This window comes from Perissodus microlepis, chromosome 3 (assembly GCF_051167445.1).
Source record: "Perissodus microlepis isolate ML-2025 ecotype Zambia chromosome 3, ASM5116744v1, whole genome shotgun sequence".
Lineage (NCBI taxonomy): Eukaryota > Metazoa > Chordata > Actinopteri > Cichliformes > Cichlidae > Perissodus > Perissodus microlepis.
The window spans coordinates 52,584,325-52,607,285 of NC_140463.1; the positions used below are offsets into that span (position 1 = coordinate 52,584,325).

Below are 22,961 nucleotides of genomic sequence, written 5' to 3' on the forward strand. Positions count from 1 at the left end.
AGTGCTCAGTGAATACCTCAGGCAGCAGAAACCCAAGAATGAGGAGGAAGAGGAGGAACCATCATGGAAGGACAGGCCCCTGCACGGTATGTACCACCGGCAGATAGAGGAGGTGGCTGATATCCAGAAATCCTACCAGTGGCTGGACAAAGCTGGACTGAAAAACCATACATTTCACACCTGAGCCTCAACTCTCGCGGCCCGGTACCAAACGACTCACCGACCGGTACCGGTCCGAGGCCCAGGGGTTGGGGACCGCTGACATAAGGAATGAAAAAACAAATCGCTCATTGGCATAAATCACATTTTATTTGAGATTTCTTAAACATCAGACTTGGCCCATCATGGCAACATTAAATACCAGCAGCCCATCATACAGTTCAATGCGTTTCACAAAGATAAACCCAAAGTGTCCTTTGAAATGGACAAATGTGATTAAAGAAATCAATACAAAGCAGTTCTCTAAATATTTCAGTGATTATTTAATACACAAAAACACACCTGTGACTGTCTTTAACGGCTTCCTCTGCACTTAATTTAATCTGGAATTAAAGTTTGTTCCCTGTGTGATCTCCACAACAACCGTTTCCCTTTCAGTCAGATGGTGGCACTAAAATAACTATAGCGTAACATAATGAGTGTTGAAGATGAGTAACCCGGTCAGTGATGAAACTTTAGTTAAACAGGATTCGACTTTAAGCAGAGGATGAAATACGGAGGTTAAAATGTTCTTAAAGGTAAGTAAGGAGAAGGACAAGCATCAATATCACACTGTAAAATGTAAACAAACAGATTCACATAATTAACTTCTTATTGTATGAAAATATGATTTGACTGGCAGGAGTCAGAATGGCTTTAAGAATCTATTTCTACACTTTACTTTCTCCCACGATGCTCCGTGATGACCGAACTGACTAAACAAACGGTTTCCCTTTTAAACATGTAGTTACAGTTCCTAGTAAACATACATCAGTAAGATAAGTCAACTCATATGGATCAAGCAAAAAAGAGCAAATTACATTGATTACCAAAACCTATAGATCACCCAAACAAAGCAGGCTTGTGTCTGGAAACAGAAACGTGATTAAAAAGTTTGATATCGGCCATTGTGCCAAAAGGTAAAAATATCACAATAGCACAACATGTGTAATCATGACTGGGAGCTTCACATATTAGACTAGCCCATTAAAATCAAGTGGAACCAGTGGCACCATTAGAGTCCACTTCTATTTAAAAAAGAATATATCAAGAAACCAGTAATAAAAATGCTGCAAACAGAGATATGTTGAACACCCTGCACTCTCTCTACAAAGTGATATTGTCAAAGTGTGAACTCCTTTACATTTATAATAAACTTCAGTTCAGCAGCGACAATGTAAACAACACACTGAGAGGGCAGAGCGCTAGCAAACAAGGGGGAGGCGTGGCTTGGGGATCCGATGGAAAGACGGCAGAAGTCAGTCAGCTGACTGCTGTAGGCTGGAAGGTAGTCGAGGACGGTCATCTCAGCTGAAAGTGGAGCACAGTTAGACACAAACCCACACAGTCAGCTTCATCCACTGCTCTGATCTAGTTACTGGGCATTACGGCTCGTTAGACGTGGAATACGTGTCAAGCTGTTAAAGGGAAACTTTGTCTCGTTTGAATGTTTAACACTGTTCTCGAATACTTTATCCAGACTGTGGTCAGATGTCTATGTGACGGAGGAGCAGCCTGCTGTTTTATTATCTTCCTGGAAATCAAGCAGGGTGGTGATTTAAACAAACATGTTCGTCCGATCAACACCAGCACATGCAGAATGATCTCTGCACAAAAGCACCAACATCATTGGTTACGACACCAAAACTTGGAACGCTTTGCGTCTCGAGAGCGTTAGAAGAGCATGTTTACTCGTCGGCCCTGCGGTTGCTTAAAACACCTGAGAGGGTTTCTGTGTCTCCCAGCATATGTTGATGTTCTGGACTATTTGTGCAACCTCTGTAATTCCCTGGGTCAACACACCTGGATCAGATGATTAGTTCATCACCAGGCCTCTGGAGAACTTAAATCAGCTGTGTTGGATCAAGGACACATCTCAAACCTGCAGGACGCCGGCCCTCGAGGCCTGGAGTTGCCTACCCTGGTCTAGATATTGTTTCATGCTAACAGCAGCGACACTGACCCGAGCCAAATGCAAAACTGGGGAATGAACAGTGAGAAAAGCTGACGAGGGAAACACGTCAATGTCTGTCACCATTAAAACCTTTCCTGTTGGGGGGGTTGTCTCACTGTTGGCTCTCTGGCCTACCTATGGTTAAGGAGCTGTACCTGATCCATCAGCCCATTCTCTCCCACTAAACTGATCAGATCAATATTCCAGAGGTTTAACTGACTTGATGCTATACACTCATTAAAACTGTTCCTACGTGTGTAATGTCTAAATACTATAAGCAATCTGGTGGTGATCTTACTTGGTGGGAACGGTGGGAGAGCCGGAGCGGTGGAAGTGGATATTCTGCCACTTGCTGTCACGGCGGTGCCAGATGCGGGTCTCCTCTGACTGCATGGTGCGAGGCATGCCGCTGCTATCGATGTACTGGGTGAGGCGAATGTAGGCAATGCAGGCGGCGTCATCGCCAATGAGGTGGACGTGAGGGTTGAGCAGGATGGTGTGGATGGGCTGCTTCCCCTTAGACAGAGCTGCAGAGGACAACAGCACTGTAACACAACCAAACACTCAACATGTACCACATATTAGCTTTAAAGCATCCGATGCATTATTAATAATTACAAATATGTGAAATTGCTCGGTATATAACAACTGAAAGAGGCTTCAGTGGCTCTATTTTTTTAAGAAACTAACTATTAACATTTACATTTCAATTACATTTCATAGAAACTATTAGCTATGCACCAAGCCAATATCCAGCATCAGTCACATCTAAATGACTGAAGTGAGCGACAAATCTGGCTTAAAGTCTTAACAAAACGTATAAAACGCTGATGCATCAGCTGACTGAGCTCTGGTGTCCACCTGTTGGTGTGGCAGCAGCATGCAGTTACTTCTCAGACTTAAACGAAGACAAAACCCAAGACTGTACAGAGTAATTTATGCAAGACAAGTTTGTTTTTTTAAACAGCGTGTTGGACAGTAACACCACAAACACGGCTGAACTTTTGCGGAAACATGGAAATACACTGAATATATCCAGGCCTCAAATACTAAGAAAATGACCTGCATCAACAAACAGTGCTGGGAAACACTGGGAAGCACGAGGAAACCCGTTCCAGAGAGCAACCAGGTGAAATGGTTGAATTTGTTGCTCTTGATTAACAACTGCTTTCTGTTGTGGTAAATGTTGGTTTTGCTGCCCAACCAGCATTTCATGTCCAAACATGCTGCAGAAGCCAGTGTGCCCTTTACCATATTTATGGGTTGGACTCAGGAGATTCATCGCTACAGCAGAGAAGTCCACAACGCTCCACGTTGTTTCACGAGACAATGTAACACCAACGTGATACCAACGTAATACCAACGTAATACCAACGTGATACCAACGTAATACCAACGTGATACCAACGTAATACCAACGTAATACCAACGTGATACCAACGTAATACCAACGTGATACCAACGTAATACCAACCTGATACCAACGTAATACCAACCTAATACCAACCTAATACCAACGTTATACCAACGTGATACCAACGTAATACCAACCTGATACCAACGTAATACCAACCTAATACCAACGTAATACCAACGTGATACCAACGTAATACCAACCTGATACCAACGTAATACCAACGTGATACCAACCTGATACCAACGTGATACCAAAGTAATACCAACGTGATACCAAAGTAATACCAACGTAATACCAACGTGATACCAACCTGATACCAACGTGATACCAAAGTGATACCAACGTAATACCAACGTAATACCAACCTGATACCAACGTAATACCAACGTGATACCAACCTGATACCAACGTGATACCAAAGTAATACCAACGTGATACCAACCTGATACCAACGTGATACCAAAGTAATACCAACGTAATACCAACGTGATACCAACCTGATACCAACGTGATACCAAAGTAATACCAACGTGATACCAACCTGATACCAACGTGATACCAACGTAATACCAACGTAATACCAACGTAATAACAATGCAATACCAATGCAATAAAGACAATAGATGAGTCAGAGCTGCAACAGGTGGTGAATGAGGCAGTGCAACACAATCAAAGGGATGCAGTCACTCTCCACAGTGGGTTCTGCATGCGATGCACTTCTTACAGGAAATATGAGCCTAAACTGGGACAGTTACGATGCTTCATCAGACCATGTCCTGCAGGAACACTGTACCGTTCTCAAAGTAGAAGCGGTGGAAGTCTGTGCCCTCCACCAGGTTACCCAAGGCTTCAGGTTCAAAGGATGTGAGACCAGGATCACATATCTTCCTGAAAGAACACAGGCAACACATTCATTAGCTTTATGGAAACATATGAACGTGTGAGAGTTTACTGACAAGTACTTTAATGACTAACGTGTAGGCTTCAAAGTCTCCATTGTTAATGGCCTCAATCAGCTGCTCAGTGGCCTTGATGATCTCCTGCTTTCGAGCTGAGAGATAGAGACACATCGCTTTAGTTTGGGATATCTGGACAGCTTTGACATAATGAAAACACAGTTAAAGGTTAAAAACAGGAACACAAAGACAGCATGAGTTCATCGTCACAGCATGAGCGTGGGCACCACCTTAAATAGCACAATGTTACATGGAGATGGAGGAAAAGCTGGGAGGTCAGTGTGGTCAGCTTGGTTCGATAACATTACCTTTCGTGCTAAGAAGGTTAGCTAGGAAACAATGAATGGACACAATAAGTACTGATGTGGCTTTACATGCAAGCACTAGTGAAAGAGAGTCACACAACATGATCAAGTCAAACAGTACAGACGTAACAAGAATCTTACTGCACAACATAACCCAAAGAAAGCATCTTCAACACAGCTCCACCGGGTCATTGGCTGCTTCTGTGAAAGGCTGGCAGTTAAACTCCAGGGTGACCAGTTTCACAGCCAGTTTTCTTCTTACTAACGAGAGTTTTATAACAAGGTTCATTCTTGTCAGACTAAGATCTGCCAACAACGTTGCTCCTAAACGACAACCAGAACTTTACTTTGTGCTCAGCGTGTAGGTCACTGAGTGGCTGAATGGCCATCAAACACCAAACCCACGACTAATAACACGCTACTGTTGTGCTTTCGAACTATTTTCACCTCCAGTCCAGAAGCACCAAGTTCTACATGCTGATGGGAATCCAGATACTTCATCTCTGAGGCGATCGTGTCAGGACAGGTTTATGTGTCGGGACGTTTTCATGTTTGCTCCATTCATCCATCAAAGCAGGGATTTCAGGACTGTGTTATAGATGGCTGACAGTTGGTGCTATAAGCCACCACCTCTGGTGACGACTGTTCCAGTTCGACATGTGTCGCTCCTCTCAAACCGCCCGTCCGTCGTGCCGTGAAGAGATAGTTTCCTTACTTTGTGCTATGGACCGGCTGTTTGGTCACTCCTGTGTGGATCCCACAGTCTTCCACAGACGCACAGAAACACCTCATGTCTGGGTGCTCACTGTTTTTGATGAACCTCTTTCCGTACCCTCTGTTGCTAGTGCAAGTACCATGGGATATTACACTTCGAGAAGTTTCTCAGACTCTCTGCCACATGTGGACCAACATTGTTGTTTCACTTGTTGGTACCTTTGTAAGGTACCTAACACGTCCCTAATAAAATGGCATGGATATTAAAACCATCCATGCAAGGTGCAATGAAACTATATTTCACCATCATGCAAAGAAGAGGCTACAGGCCCTTGAAGTACACAGGATTGGGTTCAATTTGGTGTTGATTATTTCCAATGTTTCTGATCACTCATAAGTTCGTCAGTACGGGAGATTGAGGATGACAGAGTTGTAGGAAGCTCGGTTAGGAGCAGAGGTGATGATCGAGCAGCAGTATGGCTTCTTGTGCGCTACAGATGTGCTGTTTGATTTTAAAACACTGATTGTGATGATCAAAGGAGCTGCAATGTGTCTGTGCATCTATAGAAAGCACATGAGCATGAGGAAGTCAGGGGTGGCAGATGGGTTTAAGGTGCCATGAGGCTGAAGCTGCAAAGAGTGGGGTGGAGCAGGTAGAGGAGCAGGTAGAGGAGCAGGCAGGGCAAAGCCAGTGATATCAGGGGCTATTTATGACAGAAGGAGAGCAGGAAAAGGCGAGATTTACAAGATGCAAGTGAGACCTGCTATCATGTACGCTTTGGAGATAATTACATCACCAAAAAGAAAGGAGGTGAAGCTGGAGCTGGCAGAACTGAAGATGTTGTGACTGTGGCATGGACAAGATTAGAAATGTGAACATCAGATGGTGAATATGGAGGCAGGAGGAACAGAGGCACACCACGGAGGAGATTCAGGATGTGGTGACGGAGAACACGCCGAGTGTTGGCGAGACACGGGCGGGACGGGTGAGAGGACTCGGTCAGAATAATATGAAGGAAGTGGTTTTAATTCATTGAATAACAGGAAAATTAAAGGCTAGAGGTGAGGCAGGAGTCAGAATGCTGAGCCACTTTACTTTGAAGGCTTGTGACTGACAAGAAGGTCTAATTTAATACTTATTATTAACAACAACACAAAAAGAAACAACAGCTCAGGGGCTGCTGTGGTTTTTCACCATCATCATTATTATTATTAACTTTATTAACAAATGAAGCAAATGTTTAATGCGGCCCCTACACAGGAACGACCAGTGTTGGTCAAGTTACTTGAAAAAAGTAATCAGTAACTAATTACTGATTACTTCCCCAAAAAAGTAATCCCGTTACTTTACTGATTACTTATTTTCAAAAGTAATTAATTACTTAGTTACTTTTTAAAAACACGATTTACAACCTGAATAGGTGATAAAGCGATAGATCTTTCAGCCCACTTCTACTTTTTCTGCATAATCCATCATACAAAAAATCTTTTAACTTTAAAATTTAAAGTTAAAAGGTTAAAGCAAAAATTTAATTATATGCACCATTCTCTGACTGGAAGAAATTTGTTTAACATTTAAACCTATTTTCTGCACATTCCAGCACATAAAATAAATTTTTTTTGTGTGTTTACACTCAGTCTTTCAAATAGATGCAAGTAAAACACAGCAGAAAATAAATAAAATCAAAGACTCAGCGGTCCTGTTGCTCTATTTTCACCTGTATAGCAGGAGTGCGGCAGGCAAAGGTTTGCCCTGGTGCAGGTGTGTCGTAGCGATCAGTGGAAGGGTACGGCAGTTTCTCTGTGAATGTCACATTCCCGTGGCAGCATATTTGGTGCTTGCTCGGACGTTTAGGGGTGTTTACGCTGTAAAAAGAAGTTTTCTTCCCACGCACAACGGACACTAATGTTTTTGTCACTTTTTATGGAATCAAACTCAAAGTAAGGTCAGTACTTCCACGCTTTAAACGCTGCACGCTCATACTCTCTCCCGCACTCGATATATGATCCATTGTTGATCTGCACACAGCTGTTGTCACGAACGTCGCACTCGCTTACGTCACTGTCATGAGACATTCTCGCAAAAAAAAATATCACGGTTTTAGTAACGCAGTAACGCAGCGTTCCTACGGGAAAGTAACGGTAATCTAATTACCCTTTTTGCAATAGTAATCCCTTACTTTACTCGTTACCTGAAACGCGTTACTGCCCGTCTCTGGGAACGACACAGGCACCCTCAGAGTCTTTAACATCATTTAGAAACACGATCACCTAAACGCTCCTTTTTTGCTTTTTCTTTCTGGAATCTTGCAAAATAATAAATCCAAAGTTGGTTTACAGGTAATCAGTCACATTTTCACTATGACAGATTTTGTCAGGACAAAAACAGTCTGTAATAAAGCACAAAGACAATCAACAGTCATAATGTTCACAGGGAAAAGAAGGATCTAAACTCTAATCAGTGGCTTTCTGAAGAAAACGATACAACTCATTTTTATGAGCAGGATGAGTCAAAACCTCAAACCCAAAAACTGCCAAAGCAAAAAGGACAAAGTGTAGTGGTGACAGTGACCAGTGAGTGGCGCTGTCCCACAGCAGCAGGGAAACTGGTTCAGCTGAATGCACAAATAGTTTGGTCACCAAACATCCATCGCTCGCTCTTCACCTGTTGGAGCTGGTTTGAAGTTAGCGTCTATAAGAAGCAGAGCTAACGACACACACTGCTGTGAGGCTGTGGAAACTTTCTAACAGAGCGTGAGAGAAAAGTCCAGATCTGGATCCAGAGCTCAGTCATTATGTTCTTCATCCCTGCTCAGTGACATTTTCAGATATTATCAACAATAAGGTGACGCGCACAGCTTCAGGCATTAAGGAGGGCGACTTACACTGGGAGTCGATGGACGCACTGAGAGGCACGCCATTCTGGGGGCCGGGGTCTTGTGAGCATGTTTGATGGGGGCCGCAGTGACAAATGGTGTGACGGTCGGTGAAAAAGATCATAAAGGACGACGTGAAGAAGAGGAGCACGAAGGCAGCCGCCAGTGCCCGCAGGATATACTGGCAGCACTCCTCACCGCTGGGCCAAACACTGGGAGAGAACCAGCAGGAGGAGACGGAAGAAGAGAAGGACGAAGCAGAAGACGATGAAGACAAAGAGCACGAAAGGCAAGGGGTGGGTAAGAGGCAGCTGGATGAAGGCAGGTGAGAAGTGAAGGGGTCCAAGTGCTTAAGGTGGTAGATCTGCAGACTGGGGCAGGGGGACGGTGCTGAGATGGAGAAATCAGAGGATGGGTGGAGATGGAGGAGGAACGAAGAGGAGAATGAGATGGAGATGGAGGAGGAACGAAGAGGAGAATGAGATGGAGATGGAGGAGGAACGAAGAGGAGAATGAGATGGAGATGGAGGAGGAACGAAGAGGAGAATGAGATGGAGATGGAGGAGGAACGAAGAGGAGAATGAGATGGAGATGAAGGAGGAACAAAGAGGAGAATGAGATGGAGATGGAGGAGGAACGAAGAGGAGAATGAGATGGAGATGGAGGAGGAACGAAGAGGAGAATGAGATGGAGATGAAGGAGGAACGAAGAGGAGAATGAGATGGAGATGGAGGAGGAACGAAGAGGAGAATGAGATGGAGATGAAGGAGGAACGAAGAGGAGAATGAGATGGAGATGGAGGAGGAACGAAGAGGAGAATGAGATGGAGATGGAGGAGGAACGAAGAGGAGAATGAGATGGAGATGAAGGAGGAACGAAGAGGAGAATGAGATGGAGATGGAGGAGGAATGAAGAGGAGAATGAGATGGAGAAAACAGAAGATGAAGAACACTGAACATGAAAGGCGTGCAGGAAATGACAGCATGTACAGCGATGTTCATGGAGTAACGATGCAGTGATGCGAGACGACCCCGGTGTCCACGCTTTACCACATCCCTGCATCTCATCTGTGCTCCTCCTCTTCTCCTTTTGCCTGCCAACTGCATATTCACCCTCTTTTGTCCCCCTCAGCTCTCTATCTGCAAACCCCCACTCTCAGCCGTCGCTCTGATTGGCTCATTTCTGACCTTCTTCGTCCTGGTCACCCCAGTGAGGAAATCTTAGCATCTCTGCCACCTCCAGCTCCTCCACCACCTTCCCTTTCACTCTTTAGATCACCACTCACCCCTGACACTCAGCTTTGCCCACTCCAGCCTGCCTGTTCTTCTTGTTCACTGTGTGTTGGCGTTTAAATGCATCTTCACCTGATTTCATTTACACGCGTGTTTTTCTGCTAATGACTTCCTCTCATCTGCAGAGCATAACTTCACTTCTCCAGGCTCCCTTTTCTCTTTTCTACAAATCATAACGTCATCTGTGAAGATCACGGTCCGTGGAGGCTACAGGACGTCAATCGTTACAACTTCTTCTGGGTGCAAATGGTTAGCATCACATGATGTACTCACCCACATAAAATAAAGCTGTTAGAAGGACGTATAACAGTCACCTCACAGCCAATGAACGAATAAAAAGACACCAATGACAAGTTTTAATTATAAAGTATTTAATGGCCGGCAGCACTGATGGAGTGTGGATGTAACATTAGAGGTGATGAACATTTAGTTCAGATGGAAATCCAGATTAACGACGGTTCTCCCTCTGAATGATCCTCCAGCATCAAAATATAAAATCACCTGGCAGCTCTGAAGCTGAGCAGACAGGTGAGCAGGTTACCTGCATGCTCCCGCTCTGCAGCAAAGACAGCACATAACACCTGTCCCCATGGTAACTGTACATAAAGACACAGGCTGATTGCATTTTAAAAGCATCAAGGCTCCAGCCAGAGCATTTCAGTTAAACCAAGTCATCCTCTGAATACGAAGAAAGCGAAGAGGAACTGAGCACTAATGTCAGTTATGCAACAGAGAAACATGAGCCCATCAGCACGAGCAACAACGGAGGCCATTGTAAAGCAAAGGTCTCGTGTATAGGCTGGCATGCACATTAATACATCTGAATTATGTAAATGATTGAGAATCTGCTCTATCAAAAGGTCACTATTGTAGGGAACACACAACAGACACACAAATCAGCTCCTTTAAACAGGACACGCACGAGATGCAAGAGACTGGGAGAGAAATTAACGGCACTAGATTTGACATTAAATTCACTGAACCACAGTTACTGAAAAAGCCATCTGTCATCAATCCTTTATATCAAACATCCTTGAAAGAGTAGTTGTCAAACAGCTAACAGATCATCTGCAGAGGAATGGCTTATTGAAGAGTTTCAGTCAGGTTTCAGAGCTCATCACAGCACAGAAACAGCTTTAGTGAAGGTTACAAATGATCTTCTTATGGCCTCTGACAGTGGACTCATCTCTGTGCTTGTCCTGCTAGACCTCAGTGCAGCGTTCGATACTGTCGACCATAATATCCTATTAGAGCGATTAGAACATGCTGTAGGTATTACAGGTACTGCGCTGCAGTGGTTTGTATCATATCTATCTAATAGACTCCAGTTTGTGCATGTAAATGGAGAGTCCTCTTCACACACTGAGGTTAATTATGGAGTTCCACAGGGTTCAGTGCTAGGACCAGTTCTGTTTACACTAGTCCCATCCTTACTGATAAATAAAGATTTCGCTTTTCATCTGTTCCCGTGTTTCTTCAGATGATGGCACATTGTGTGTTTGTCAGTACTCAGACCCGAGTGTGGCAGGTGAAATTGATCTCACTCACTAACTAGTGTAAAAACAGACAAAGTTTGAGCAGTGCAGTGTCATCCTGTGAACAAGGTGGTAGTTTACATCTGGACCGCCCTACCTCTCACATCCTCATCCTCGATGGTCGTGTTGGCGCTCTCGCTGGACTCCTGCAGAAGGACAAACCAGAGGAACCCTGAGTATAACAGTTTCACTGACATCAGTTTGCTCCATGTTCACTCGCATCACCTACTTGAACACCTGTTACAATTTGGAGTTAAATCAGCAGACTGAGCAGATGGCCAATGCTGAAGACATTTGTTTGGCTTTCTCAGAACTCAGCATCTAGAAATCATTTCTCAGTGTTGTGTAGCTCAAAATGATAGTTTAAAATCAGATGAGACAAAAATGACCTTGTCAGGACTTTAGACTTTCTTCATGGGTGACCATGAAGAAAGTCTAAAGTCACCAACGTTGGTTTTCCCCCTTTTTCCTTCTTGAAGTCTTACGAAAGATGAAATCTCTTACTTTCAAAGCTTCATATATTCAATAATTCCTTCTTTCAGGGACCAAAATGTTGTTTTGTGTTATCATTTGAAGCTTAACAGTGGACTTAGCATCAAAATGTGATTAAAGTGGACATGTTTGAAGTGGGTTTCCTGAAATACTTTGTCTCATTAAGGCAGTTTTATCTTTAGCAGCATCCTCAACCCTTTAATATGTTGTATCCTTGTTCAAGTGAAACACCTGCTTGCAGCTACACAGCAGACCACTCCACAAAGCAATAACACAAGCATGCATTTCTGCTACAGCGTCGTCTCATGGATTTAGATGTAGATCCATATGTTTGCACAACACTCTGAGAAGCACTGAGGATGGCTCTGGTATCCATCTGCTGTCTCTTTGCTGTGCTCCAACAACATGCACAGCTGCTTGGTCACACACTGTCACAGCACGTGATGATGCTTCTCCAAAGAAACAATCTCAGCACGATGCACAATATAAACATTAAACACGATATTCGTCACAGTAAGCAGATGACCAAGATTACGTCCAAATAATTACATGCAACAGTTTATAACGTGCAGTATTTCACAGATCTCTCGGCTGTTTTCTTGCATGACGTTGAATTAGAGCAACGGCACACAAACACCATCATCAGAAGCAACATTAAGCTTCTAGTCTAAATGGTGACTAACAGCAGCAGCAGCTTCAGATCAGCAGGCGATCAGCTGTGTACCTTATTTCCATCAGCTGGGTTGTGGATAACAGTGGTTTGAGGCTCCTGATTTGAGAGGAGGAGGAGACGTTGAGTGAAAGTCGATTAGTAAGACTGGCACGCAGGCGTTCAGCAAAATGGACTCAAGTGAAAGCAGTGAAGGGAAGTTTAACAGCTGCTATTTAGGGAAAACAAGTCATTACTACAAACAAAACTACAACTACAGCAATGACTACGACTGCAGACACGAGATGATTTGGCACTGAAAGCTGTGACGACACCCACAGATGGTTCTGCTTAGCGCCAGGATGACAACGACTGACAGGAACACACATCGTGGTATAATGAATGTTTTTAACGAGCTGAACGCTCACTGAAGGCTTCAGCATCAAAGCACTCCTATAAAGAGACACATGATCAGGACGGTTTCCCTGCATGTCAACTCCAAACTCATGGCAGCTGCTAACCTGAGGCAGACTAACTGCTGTCTGTGAGTGAGCTCTGCCACTGTGGTACACGATCCCCACTCCCACACTTTTATTGGTGCAGTTATTGGATTTGTCAGCTGACCATGCGGCTATGAATGCTGTGCAAATACCCCACATGTCTAAAAATGAATCCATGCAAGGATTTGCAGGAACCTGGAAATATTAATCTGAACTGCATTTTTGCATTATCAGACTTAGTGAGGAACATTTAGAGAAGGATGCAGATTTGTTCAGTGGACTGATGTCTGTCTCATTTATGAACCTGGGGTTGAAAAAACAAGAAGCTCTGAGCTCTGATATCCATTTAAAGACAAGTTTAATCCCCAATCACGTCTGTGATTCCAGCACATGTTACGGGTTTGTCAACTCATGAACTGATCATTGCAATCAGATACGGACAGCTCAGTAGGTAAAGTGGTCGACCCATCATCAGAAGGTCGGGGGTTCGAATCCACTCAACAGCTACCCTGAGGTACTGTCCCTACACATTGCTCCCCGGGTGCTGTGTGGGTGCTGCCCACTCACTGTGTGGGTGGGTTAAATGCAGAGGAGACTACGGGGACTAACACAAATTTAAACTAGACTGTTCTTAAAGTTCATCCTGGACATGAACGAGTGCCAAAACAAAATACCTCACAACTGTTCTCTAGACTTGAAGAGGAGATCAATTTCAGGTCCACGTGAGGTTATTGTTTATAGAAAATCTACTTATGTTCTCTTTATTAGGTACGCTTTGGAGCTTCCTGTCCACACAACAGCATTGTGCAGCTGCAGATCCAAATAATGCTGCACCACATCCCACTGGTGCTCTGGTCTGGACTGATCCCAGTATGAGACATTAACCAGTTGGAACCAGCTGTCATAAGATAGGTGGACACTCAGGGCGGCTGTGCTGTTGAAATAGTGCTCAAAGACAAACAGCCCCCATTTCCAGAACCCATCTATGGCGAGGTTCCACATTTTGTGTATTTAGGGATGTTCTTCTGCATACTTTGGGTATAATCAGTAGTTATCTGACTCACTGTTGCTTTCTTATTAACTCGAAGCAGTTTGGCCATTCTCCTCTGGCATTGTTGGCCCAAAGAACTACCGCCCACCGGATATTTTCTCTTTTTGGTACTATTGTCTGTCAAGCCAGGAGATTGTTGGGTGGGAAACCGTAGTGGATCAGCAGTTTCTAAAATACACACTGCAGCCCATCCAGCCTTTCTAACCACGCTTTTTAAAACTGTCTTTCTTCGATGTTCTGATGCTCTGAACTTCAGCAGCCCGTCTTGACCCCACGCACTGAGTTTCTCCTGTGCAGCTTGCTGATTGGATACTTGTGTTTATGAGCAGTTGTACAGAGGTGCACCTAGCAGACACTCTGGTGAGGAGTTATTAGGTTCACGAAGGAGGTGAACTTTAGTGTGAATACTGGCATCCAGCTGGGGGTGTAAGAAAACTACAACTTGTGATTTGACTTTGGCGTGTTTCATAAATCTGGTTTTATGAGTCTGATCTGTTTCCCTTCTGCTTTACTAACAGCGACCTTTGTACCTGCCGGCCTCTAACATCGAGGAACTCCTCCATCTTCATACCTTAATTGTCTCAATGCAATAACAACCAACAGTGTATTAGCCACAGCTGGCTTGCAATGGTCCCAGTACCATTACAGCTGGCATCAACAACAAAGGAGAATGTAGCCCATGTGTAGCAATGGAGCAATGTACAAAGCAACCCTCATGTTACACGACCAACAAAGACGTTTCAAATGGAAACAACAAGAAAAACAAAAGTGACCATCGACAACAGAAAGTAAAATATTACACAGAGCAGAAGTAATGAAAGATCTACAGTTAGAGACAGAGTCATGCAAACACAGGCAGCAAGGCAGGCAGACAGTGTACCAGAGAAGGAGTGGGGACAGGCTCTTTAGGGCTGGTGACCACATTGGCCTTGTTGTTGATCTGGAGAGACAGAGTGGACAGACAGGCAGGTAGATGGAACAGGGCAGAAGTGACAAGGCTTAGTGTCCAAACAGTCACTCCTCAAGCAGCTGCTGTGGAAGGAAAAGTGGAACATTGTGCTCAGGAGTCGCTGTCACGTGTTCCACCCCGTCGGGAACGTTTCAGCATCAGTTCAGAGGTCATCGAATTAACTTCCTCTGATCAAACCTCCGATCAAGAAATGTTATTAGGACATGAGTTAATAGACCGTGGAATATTCAAACAGTATTAGATCCCCAGAGTTCAAAGTTAGACAGCGAACAGAGAGTGGAGAGGAAAAAATGACCCAGTTGCTGTCATGAATTTAATAAGGTAAAATTACACTTGTTCTACTAGTTGTCTGTGTGCTGATTCCAGCATGCACCAGGGTACGACAACTGTTTGATACTCTTTTTCTACTGCAAGATACTGATTATTAAAATATGTGTATTTCCTTCACTGGCTGGGCTGACAGCACAGACAACAGCAGAGACGACAGCGGAGACGACAGCGGAGACGACAGCACAGACGACAGCGAAGACGACAGCGGAGACGACAGCGAAGACGACAGCGGAGACGACAGCACAGACGACAGCCGAGACGACGGCACAGACGACGGCAGAGACGACGGCAGAGACGACGGCACAGACGACGGCAGAGACGACGGCACAGACGACGGCGGAGACGACAGCAGAGACGACAGCACAGACGACAGCGAAGACGACAGCGGAGACGACAGCGGAGACGACAGCGAAGACGACAGCGGAGACGACAGCGGAGACGACAGCACAGACGACAGCCGAGACGACAGCACAGACGACAGCAGAGACGACAGCCGAGACGACAGCACAGACGACAGCAGAGACGACAGCACAGACGACAGCACAGACGACAGCACAGACGACAGCAGAGACGACAGCACAGACGACAGCAGAGACGACAGCACAGACGACAGCACAGACGACAGCAGAGACGACAGCCGAGACGACAGCACAGACGACAGCACAGACGACAGCAGAGACGACAGCAGAGACGACAGCCAAGACGACAGCACAGACGACAGCACAGACGACAGCAGAGACGACAGCACAGACTACAGCAGAGACGACAGCAGAAACGACAGCACAGACGACAGCAGAGACGACAGCCGAGACGACAGCAGAGACGACAGCAGAGACGACAGCAGAGACGACAGCACAGACGACAGCAGAGACGACAGCCGAGACGACAGCACAGACGACAGCAGAGACGACAGCACAGACGACAGCAGAGACGACAGCACAGACGACAGCAGAGACGACAGCAGAGACGACAGCCGAGACAACGGCACAGACAACGGCACAGACGACAGCAGCACAGACGACAGCAGAGACAACACCAGAGACAACGGCAGAGACAACGGCACAGACAGCAGCACAGACAACAGAAGAGAAAACAGCACGGACAACAGCACGGACAGCAGCAGAGACAACAGCAGAGACAGCGGCACGGACAACGGCACGGACAACGGCACAGACAACAGCCGAGACAACAGCACAGACAACAGCCGAGACAACGGCACAGACAACAGCGGAGACGACAGCCGAGACGACAGCAGAGACGACAGCCGAGACGACAGCAGAGACGACAGCACAGACGACAGCAGAAACGACAGCAGAGACGACAGCAGAGACGACAGCACAGACGACAGCCGAGATGACAGCAGAGACGACAGCAGAGACGACAGCCGAGATGACAGCAGAGACGACAGCAGAGACGACAGCACAGACGACAGCACAGACGACAGCAGAGACGACAGCACAGACGACAGCACAGACAACAGCAGAAACGACAGCAGAGACAACAGCCGAGACAACAGCCGAGACAACAGCACAGACAACAGCACAGACAACGGCACAGACAGTCAGACGCAAAGCTGATAAAATGCATCGTTCGTCCTTAAGAAAGATTCTCAGGCGCTGTGACTACTTTGATTAAGCTACAGCAGGTTAGGGGACTTTAACAGACATCACTGTGTGAATTATTTTACATGCGCACGCACGCACAGCTAAAAAGAATCAAAGGAACTTTTTAAATCAGTCAGACTTCCTGATCTGATCAGGTGAGTAACAGTGTGGGCTGCTAGTTTCAGCTGCTGGAGTTTGGCTGGAGTTAGTGCGGCAGTGTGGTCTGATACCGGGGCCATACAAAGGTTGCACAGGTGTTTCAGAAACGCACATCTCCCAGTGCCAGAAAGTTTGCTGTGTCTTGTATCACAGTCTCAGACTTGTAGGAGAGTCCAGGAGACGGCAGTTACTCTAGCAGAGCTGGACCAATATCTGCTCCTTTGTGCAAGGAGGAACAGAATGAGCACTGCCAGCGCCCTACAGCATAACCGCAACAGGCCGCTGGTGTGAAGGCTCTCACAAATCAATCAGACGAAGAAGAAATACAACAATAACTGAGGCTGTAGAAACTGCCAGAGGCTCACAGGTTTGGTCATGAAGCCTGAAGATATCCAGATTGTACTCTTGGCTACAAGGCAATCATATCAGAGGCAGACAGACCAGAGCTCGAACACTCGAAGAACATCTGGGAGAAAAAGAAAAGAGAAAAATACAAACGCAGAGTGGCTGGTAGACATAAGACCAGAGAACAAGAGCCAGTCAGCATCACAAAGGCAGACATCCAACAACAAGTGTCTGGAACGAAGAGCCGGACGGCCCCAGGACCCGACGTGAGCCCCGTCTGCAGGCTGAAGAAGCTACCAGCACTGCTTGATCACCTGACAGGACCAATAGGAGGCTGATTGTGAAGGATCCACACAAGGGCACACATGTGCTGCTCCAAGAACACCAAGACAGATGGGATAAGGAACAGGAAGAGGAACTATCATGGATGACCAAGCCCCTGGACCACACAGGCCAGCCTGGCTCCTCACATGCATCACTGACCCTTAGCTGCACGTGACCCTGTTCACCACTGGTTTTTAGTAGATACTGACCACTGTATACTGGGAACACTCCAGAGCTGCAGTTCTGAGATACTCTGTCCAACCGTTACACTTTTTCCAGTTCAGTCACGGCCTACTACGCCCCGCCTACTAACAGGAGTGATGAAGAGATAACAGAGTTATTGATATGGTGTAGCATGATTCAGATATTTAGATTCACCCGTCAGTGGTGTCTGCATCTGTCACTCATGTCAAATGAGTGAAATATGGTAGTTTCATTTTAAACAGCGTTAGTTGTGCCTGACAGCACACGGTCACACCACTGTGGAAAGTTGCTTTCCTTGTGCGTGCTTTTGTTTTAGAAATGTGGAACATGCGTTACATTTACACACCATGGAGACGCCGGCTTTAAGAAACCCCGACAACGAAAAAATTAGATCACATCAACTCCATGTAGACATGAAAATTCAACGAATCTAAACCACAACTATGCGCGCATTCAGAATCTATGGTTTAAGCTGTACAGTGTCATCTACTGTGTCAGTGTCTGCGGTTTAGTCTCGGCTGGGGACACACTACATGACTTTATTTAATGCTGACAGTGGAACTCCTGGTTTTAACGTCCACGTGGGTCAGGAATGGGAATGTGTACATAAGTGGCTATTTGGTCAGCAAGCAGTGGTTATGAGCTCAGGTCAGCCCTGCGCACCAGAACAGGTGGACCTCACACAGAAAAGCTTTAAAATGTTATTTTTGATTCTGACTTCTTCAGTTAGAGTTTTACATAATGGAAAAACACTAATTATTAGTATTTCAGAGGTTTCAAACCTAAATTCTACATTTTCTGAATAAAATGTTTAACACAGATTCAAAGGCATCTCTTACTTTAATAATGCTTTGACACATTCAGCCCAAACTATAGTGTTTCTGTGTCTTTAGTCATGCGGTGCCTCCCCAGCCTCAAGCAGCACTGTGATTGTGGTGGAAACACAACGAGGTCTCTATTGCCAACTACTTCAAAAGCTGGTCTGGCTAAAAAAGCAGCAGACGTACCCCCACATGTTCGGCACTGTCCGTCTTCCTTTTCTGCGTGAACACAGGAAACGTCGTCTTTGTCTCATTGTGAAACGTATATTCATTTGTGTCCAAAGTAGTAAATGAAACCACACGATGGTGATTAAAATGCATACTTAGCAAAAAGCACTTCCTTTCACATAATGCAACAAGTCAAATCCATAAAACCAGCAACACGTTTTTAACAGGCCATGAAGACAAGCGGACTACCACAGGCAGGAACACATGAGTCCCTCTGACAGGCTGGACTGTGTTTAAAGGGAAACCAGAGCTAAATTTAATGAGCCTCAGAGATGATGCAGCATATTTCACAGAACTGTCAAATCAAACAACAGCAATGCTGCGGAGCTCTGCAGAGCTCGTCTTCCTCTTTCTTTCTCACTATTGAGCACACCGACAAAATCGTTGTGTCTGGGATTTGTAAACATGCTGTTTGCCCGGCAGGCAAATGACCTCAACCTACTATAACCCATATCCACAGTCCCCAACACCTACAGAACCTGCAAGTCCAATAGCAAATGTAATAGAAACTAATTGAGATACTGGGTAAAGCAGCATAGCCTAGCATACCAGCAGCAACCACGGAGGATGACTCTCAAACGGTCAACTGTCCATATACGTACGATGACATAAATACTACTGACCTGCATCAATGCTGGAGTCTCAGGAGTTGGAGCCAATCCCAGCTGTCTTAGGGCAAGAGGTGCAAGGCACACCTGGACAGCTAACAGCTAACACATACTCACACATTCACACGCACGGCCAATTTAGAGTTTCCAGTTAACCCCGCTGCCTGTGGACTGTTGGAGGAAGCCGGAGTACCCGGAAAGAACCCACACAAACACGGAGAACAAACTCCACCAGCCTGATGGTGGAGTTGAACTCAGAACCTTCTTGCTGTGAGGCAACAGCGCTAACCGCTGTGCCACCGTGCTGTTTCAGATGCACATATAAGCCGTCATAAAAGTGAATTGAAGAGTTTATCTTCATGCTGAGTCAACGGAGTGAAAAATGACGAACTATAAGCTTCATTAATGTCCATTTTGTTGACAGTATTAAAACATGAGAGCAAACCCACGGGGGTCCAGTGGGGTGTGTAGCACTACCTGCTGTCAACAGTAAGGTACATCTGTAAAATAAACCTGGAGTGTGACGGTACTTACTTTGACACCATCCGGTTTTTTATTCAGCAGGCTCTTGGCTGCTGTGGAAACAAAGACAACAATGGGAGGAAATCAGATGCCAGCTGAACAATTACACAGGCACATGCAGCAGGTCCATTCAAGGCGGCCAATGACTAGCAGCCTCAGAGTGGCCCTACTAGGATCGGAAGCAGAAGAGAAAAATGCAAATCAAGTCAGGAGACAAAAAAAGCCCAAAGAAAGCAGGAACTGAGACGGGAGCATGCGGTTAGATTCAGCTGATATAACCTCAGGAGACGCGGAGCACATTTAGAGGAAACTCTGCTCTTTCAGCTTTTAGCAAGAACACTGAGCAGCAACTCTGATTGCTTCCCTCACGTATTTGTGGCCGGTTAATGAACACCTACTTTACAGTCGACATGCAAGGACGCTGTGAGACATGAAGCAGGTGATTGTAGCGGCAGAGGTAAGCAGTTTGGTGCATCGTCTGTCAGGGTGAGACTAAATCACAGCACGTAGAGTAACCGATCGAAGCTTTGCAGTGACCAAAGCTATCTTTTAGCGGCCATTGAAGAGAAACTGTCTGGGCCAGTATTTAAAGGAGATGCAGTGTGATATAATTACGAGTCTATTTAGGAGCAGCTGAGCTTTAAAAACAGGAACTTGAATACGTTTTTAATGACTTTCCATCGATACGTGTTGAACACTACTTCATATCAACAGCTGATCCTTTCTTTGCTGCTGTGAGATACACATGGAACAGATCCATCACATAATCAATGCTTTCTGTCTGCACACAGCAAACTTTTCCCTTCTAATCAATTAAAATACATCAAACTTAACTGTTTTTATATCCCTGTGATGTTTTTTCTATTAAAATTACATCAGAACATGAAACTGTCTCAGAGACATATTTACACACATTGAAAGGATTAATTCCAACATGTCAGTGGGTCTAATATAGTTTATATGTATATTTAACAATACAACATCTGACTGGAAGCGAGAGACGTCTGCTCCCCTCTGCAGTCAATATTGAGGCCGTCTCTCACATTTAGTCTGCAGGATGGCAAAGGCCTCGTAAACCAGCTTTTGATTCCTCTAGAATGACCGCTAATGCACAAACTGACCCACAGTGGAGACACACATGCCCGGACTCAAACCTGGCAGTGTAGCTTAGCGCTGCAGAGACGTGCTAGCTACAGCGAGGACTCTTACCTTACACATGAGTTACCACACAAGAGGAGGAAGAAAGAAAAACAAAGGTAAACAAAGGGGATCGCACTCACAGCTGAGACAGAAGTGAAATGAGCAGCTTTCCTGTCATTAGTCATACAGACAAAAATCAATATTGGTGACCGAGTTGAAATGGTTTGCCCTTTGTAGATGGGATGGCATCGATCTGTACGGTCACTCCAGTTTTTGTTAACGGCAGCTTAAAGGGGAGCACAGAGCTTAATGGGCTCTAAAGGCCAGAACATCAGGACACAGCAGGACTCAGAGGCAGCAACCTCAACATGTGAACCACAGGTGTCAAAACCGTCACGGGTAACAACGTTTAACGGCATTCAGGGAGTCGCTACAACACGGGCCATGACTGCCTGTCAGCCTTTACTCCAAGTCGTACCTGAGAAGTTTCGAGTGGCGAGCATTGTTGTCAGGATCGCACCCTGAGGAGAGAGATGGACAGTGGAGCGTCACAGCAGGATGAACATGTTCTGCTGTGGTTTTTAGTGTTTTAGATGTGCACCACAACACTCATTGCCGGCCGCCTACCTTGAGTTTCCTCCTGGCGTTGAATTTCTTGAGGCACTCCACAGTCTCCTGTCTGTGCATCATGGATGCTACAGTGGAGCGTTGCTGTGAAAACACACAGGCAGTGTCACAAAGCTTCAACGCTACTACACAACCTGCCCGGGTCAGGGCGCGTGACACCTACGCAGATCCAGGGGTGTTTGAGTGCGTCGGTGGCCGTCACTCTCTTGGCTGGGTTAATGGTCAGCATCTTATTGATCAGGTCTTTGGCCTCGGGGGTCACCGTGTCCCACTCTGGAGAGGGAAACTGTTCAACGACATCGTGAAAACCATTTAGAGTCAACTGTGTGTCCAAAAACAAACGTGCTGTTAAACCAACATGTCATCTGATGAAAGGACAGAAGCCACTAGAGTTTTTAAGAGACAGCTAACGTTATTGTTAAAAGTAACATATTTCTCCACGTAAATGTGGGAAAAGGTCACAGGGCTGCATGAATGTGTGTGTGGCTGCGACGGTGTAACTCACATCATACGCCCCAGCTTTGATCTGCTGGTACAGCCTGTGCTGGTCCTCGTCCCAGAAGGGAGGATAGCCCACGAGTAAAATGTAGAGGATCACTCCTACAAGCAGCGGAAACCAAAGTTAACCTGCACCGAGAGCTCACTTCTTTATTGATGCAAACCGAGCCTCAGGAAAAAGGCCGGCTTGCGTTCACCAATGTCACACGAGGAAAACCTGTTTGTTAACTTTGCATTCAGCTGTTTCTAAATGAGCAGCAGAAAAAGTCAAACAGGAGCGTGTCAGCTGCTGTTTGTGTAAATGCAGACACATAAACCCGGGACACTGAGCGCCTCTGTTTGCTGGTGTTACCAGGGACGGGCTTTTAATTGGCTGGCCGTCTGCCTGCAAAAGATGAAAAGGACCCGCATCTGCCGCTACGACCACAAACACAACGCCGCCCATTGTTGCTGTGGTGTGAGTGAGTCAGGACAGGTGTGCTGAAAGGAGCACGCATGTGTGAAAGCAGCCAGATGGGCTGCTTTCACTAGTGTGTGCAATAAGTGTGAGCAGTGATTAATTCAAGAGGCTCCCAAAGAGCAGCACAAAGGACAGAATGACACGCTGCTACGCTGCAAACACAACGCCATCGCAGCAACTCG

At 45.6% G+C, this 22,961-nt stretch overlaps 1 protein-coding gene across 31 annotated transcripts in view; it reads right to left on the bottom strand.

Moving 5' to 3' along the window:
- Positions 1-287: 287 nt before the first annotated feature.
- The window catches only part of LOC146391936 (calcium/calmodulin-dependent protein kinase type II delta 1 chain), a 98,964-nt gene continuing 76,290 nt past the window's right edge, over positions 288-22,961 (bottom strand). For 2 of the 31 annotated variants that reach the window (XM_084916571.1, XM_084916562.1), the window contains exons 9-22: positions 22,327-22,421; positions 21,985-22,107; positions 21,822-21,905; positions 21,673-21,715; positions 20,067-20,104; positions 18,883-18,915; positions 14,820-14,879; positions 12,464-12,508; positions 11,345-11,393; positions 4,834-4,854; positions 4,545-4,620; positions 4,363-4,457; positions 2,451-2,679; positions 288-1,509 (exon numbers count right to left, since the gene is read on the bottom strand). In XM_084916571.1, the coding sequence (XP_084772697.1) occupies positions 1,506-1,509; positions 2,451-2,679; positions 4,363-4,457; positions 4,545-4,620; positions 4,834-4,854; positions 11,345-11,393; positions 12,464-12,508; positions 14,820-14,879; positions 18,883-18,915; positions 20,067-20,104; positions 21,673-21,715; positions 21,822-21,905; positions 21,985-22,107; positions 22,327-22,421 (995 nt within the window). In that variant the 3' untranslated portion in view covers positions 288-1,505. Of the gene's footprint in view, positions 1,510-2,446; positions 2,680-4,362; positions 4,458-4,544; positions 4,621-4,833; positions 4,855-11,344; positions 11,394-12,463; positions 12,509-14,819; positions 14,880-18,882; positions 18,916-20,066; positions 20,108-21,672; positions 21,716-21,821; positions 21,906-21,984; positions 22,108-22,326; positions 22,422-22,961 lie in introns of those variants that run through there. The other 29 variants (XM_084916546.1, XM_084916537.1, XM_084916599.1 and 26 more) reach the window with 20 other exon arrangements.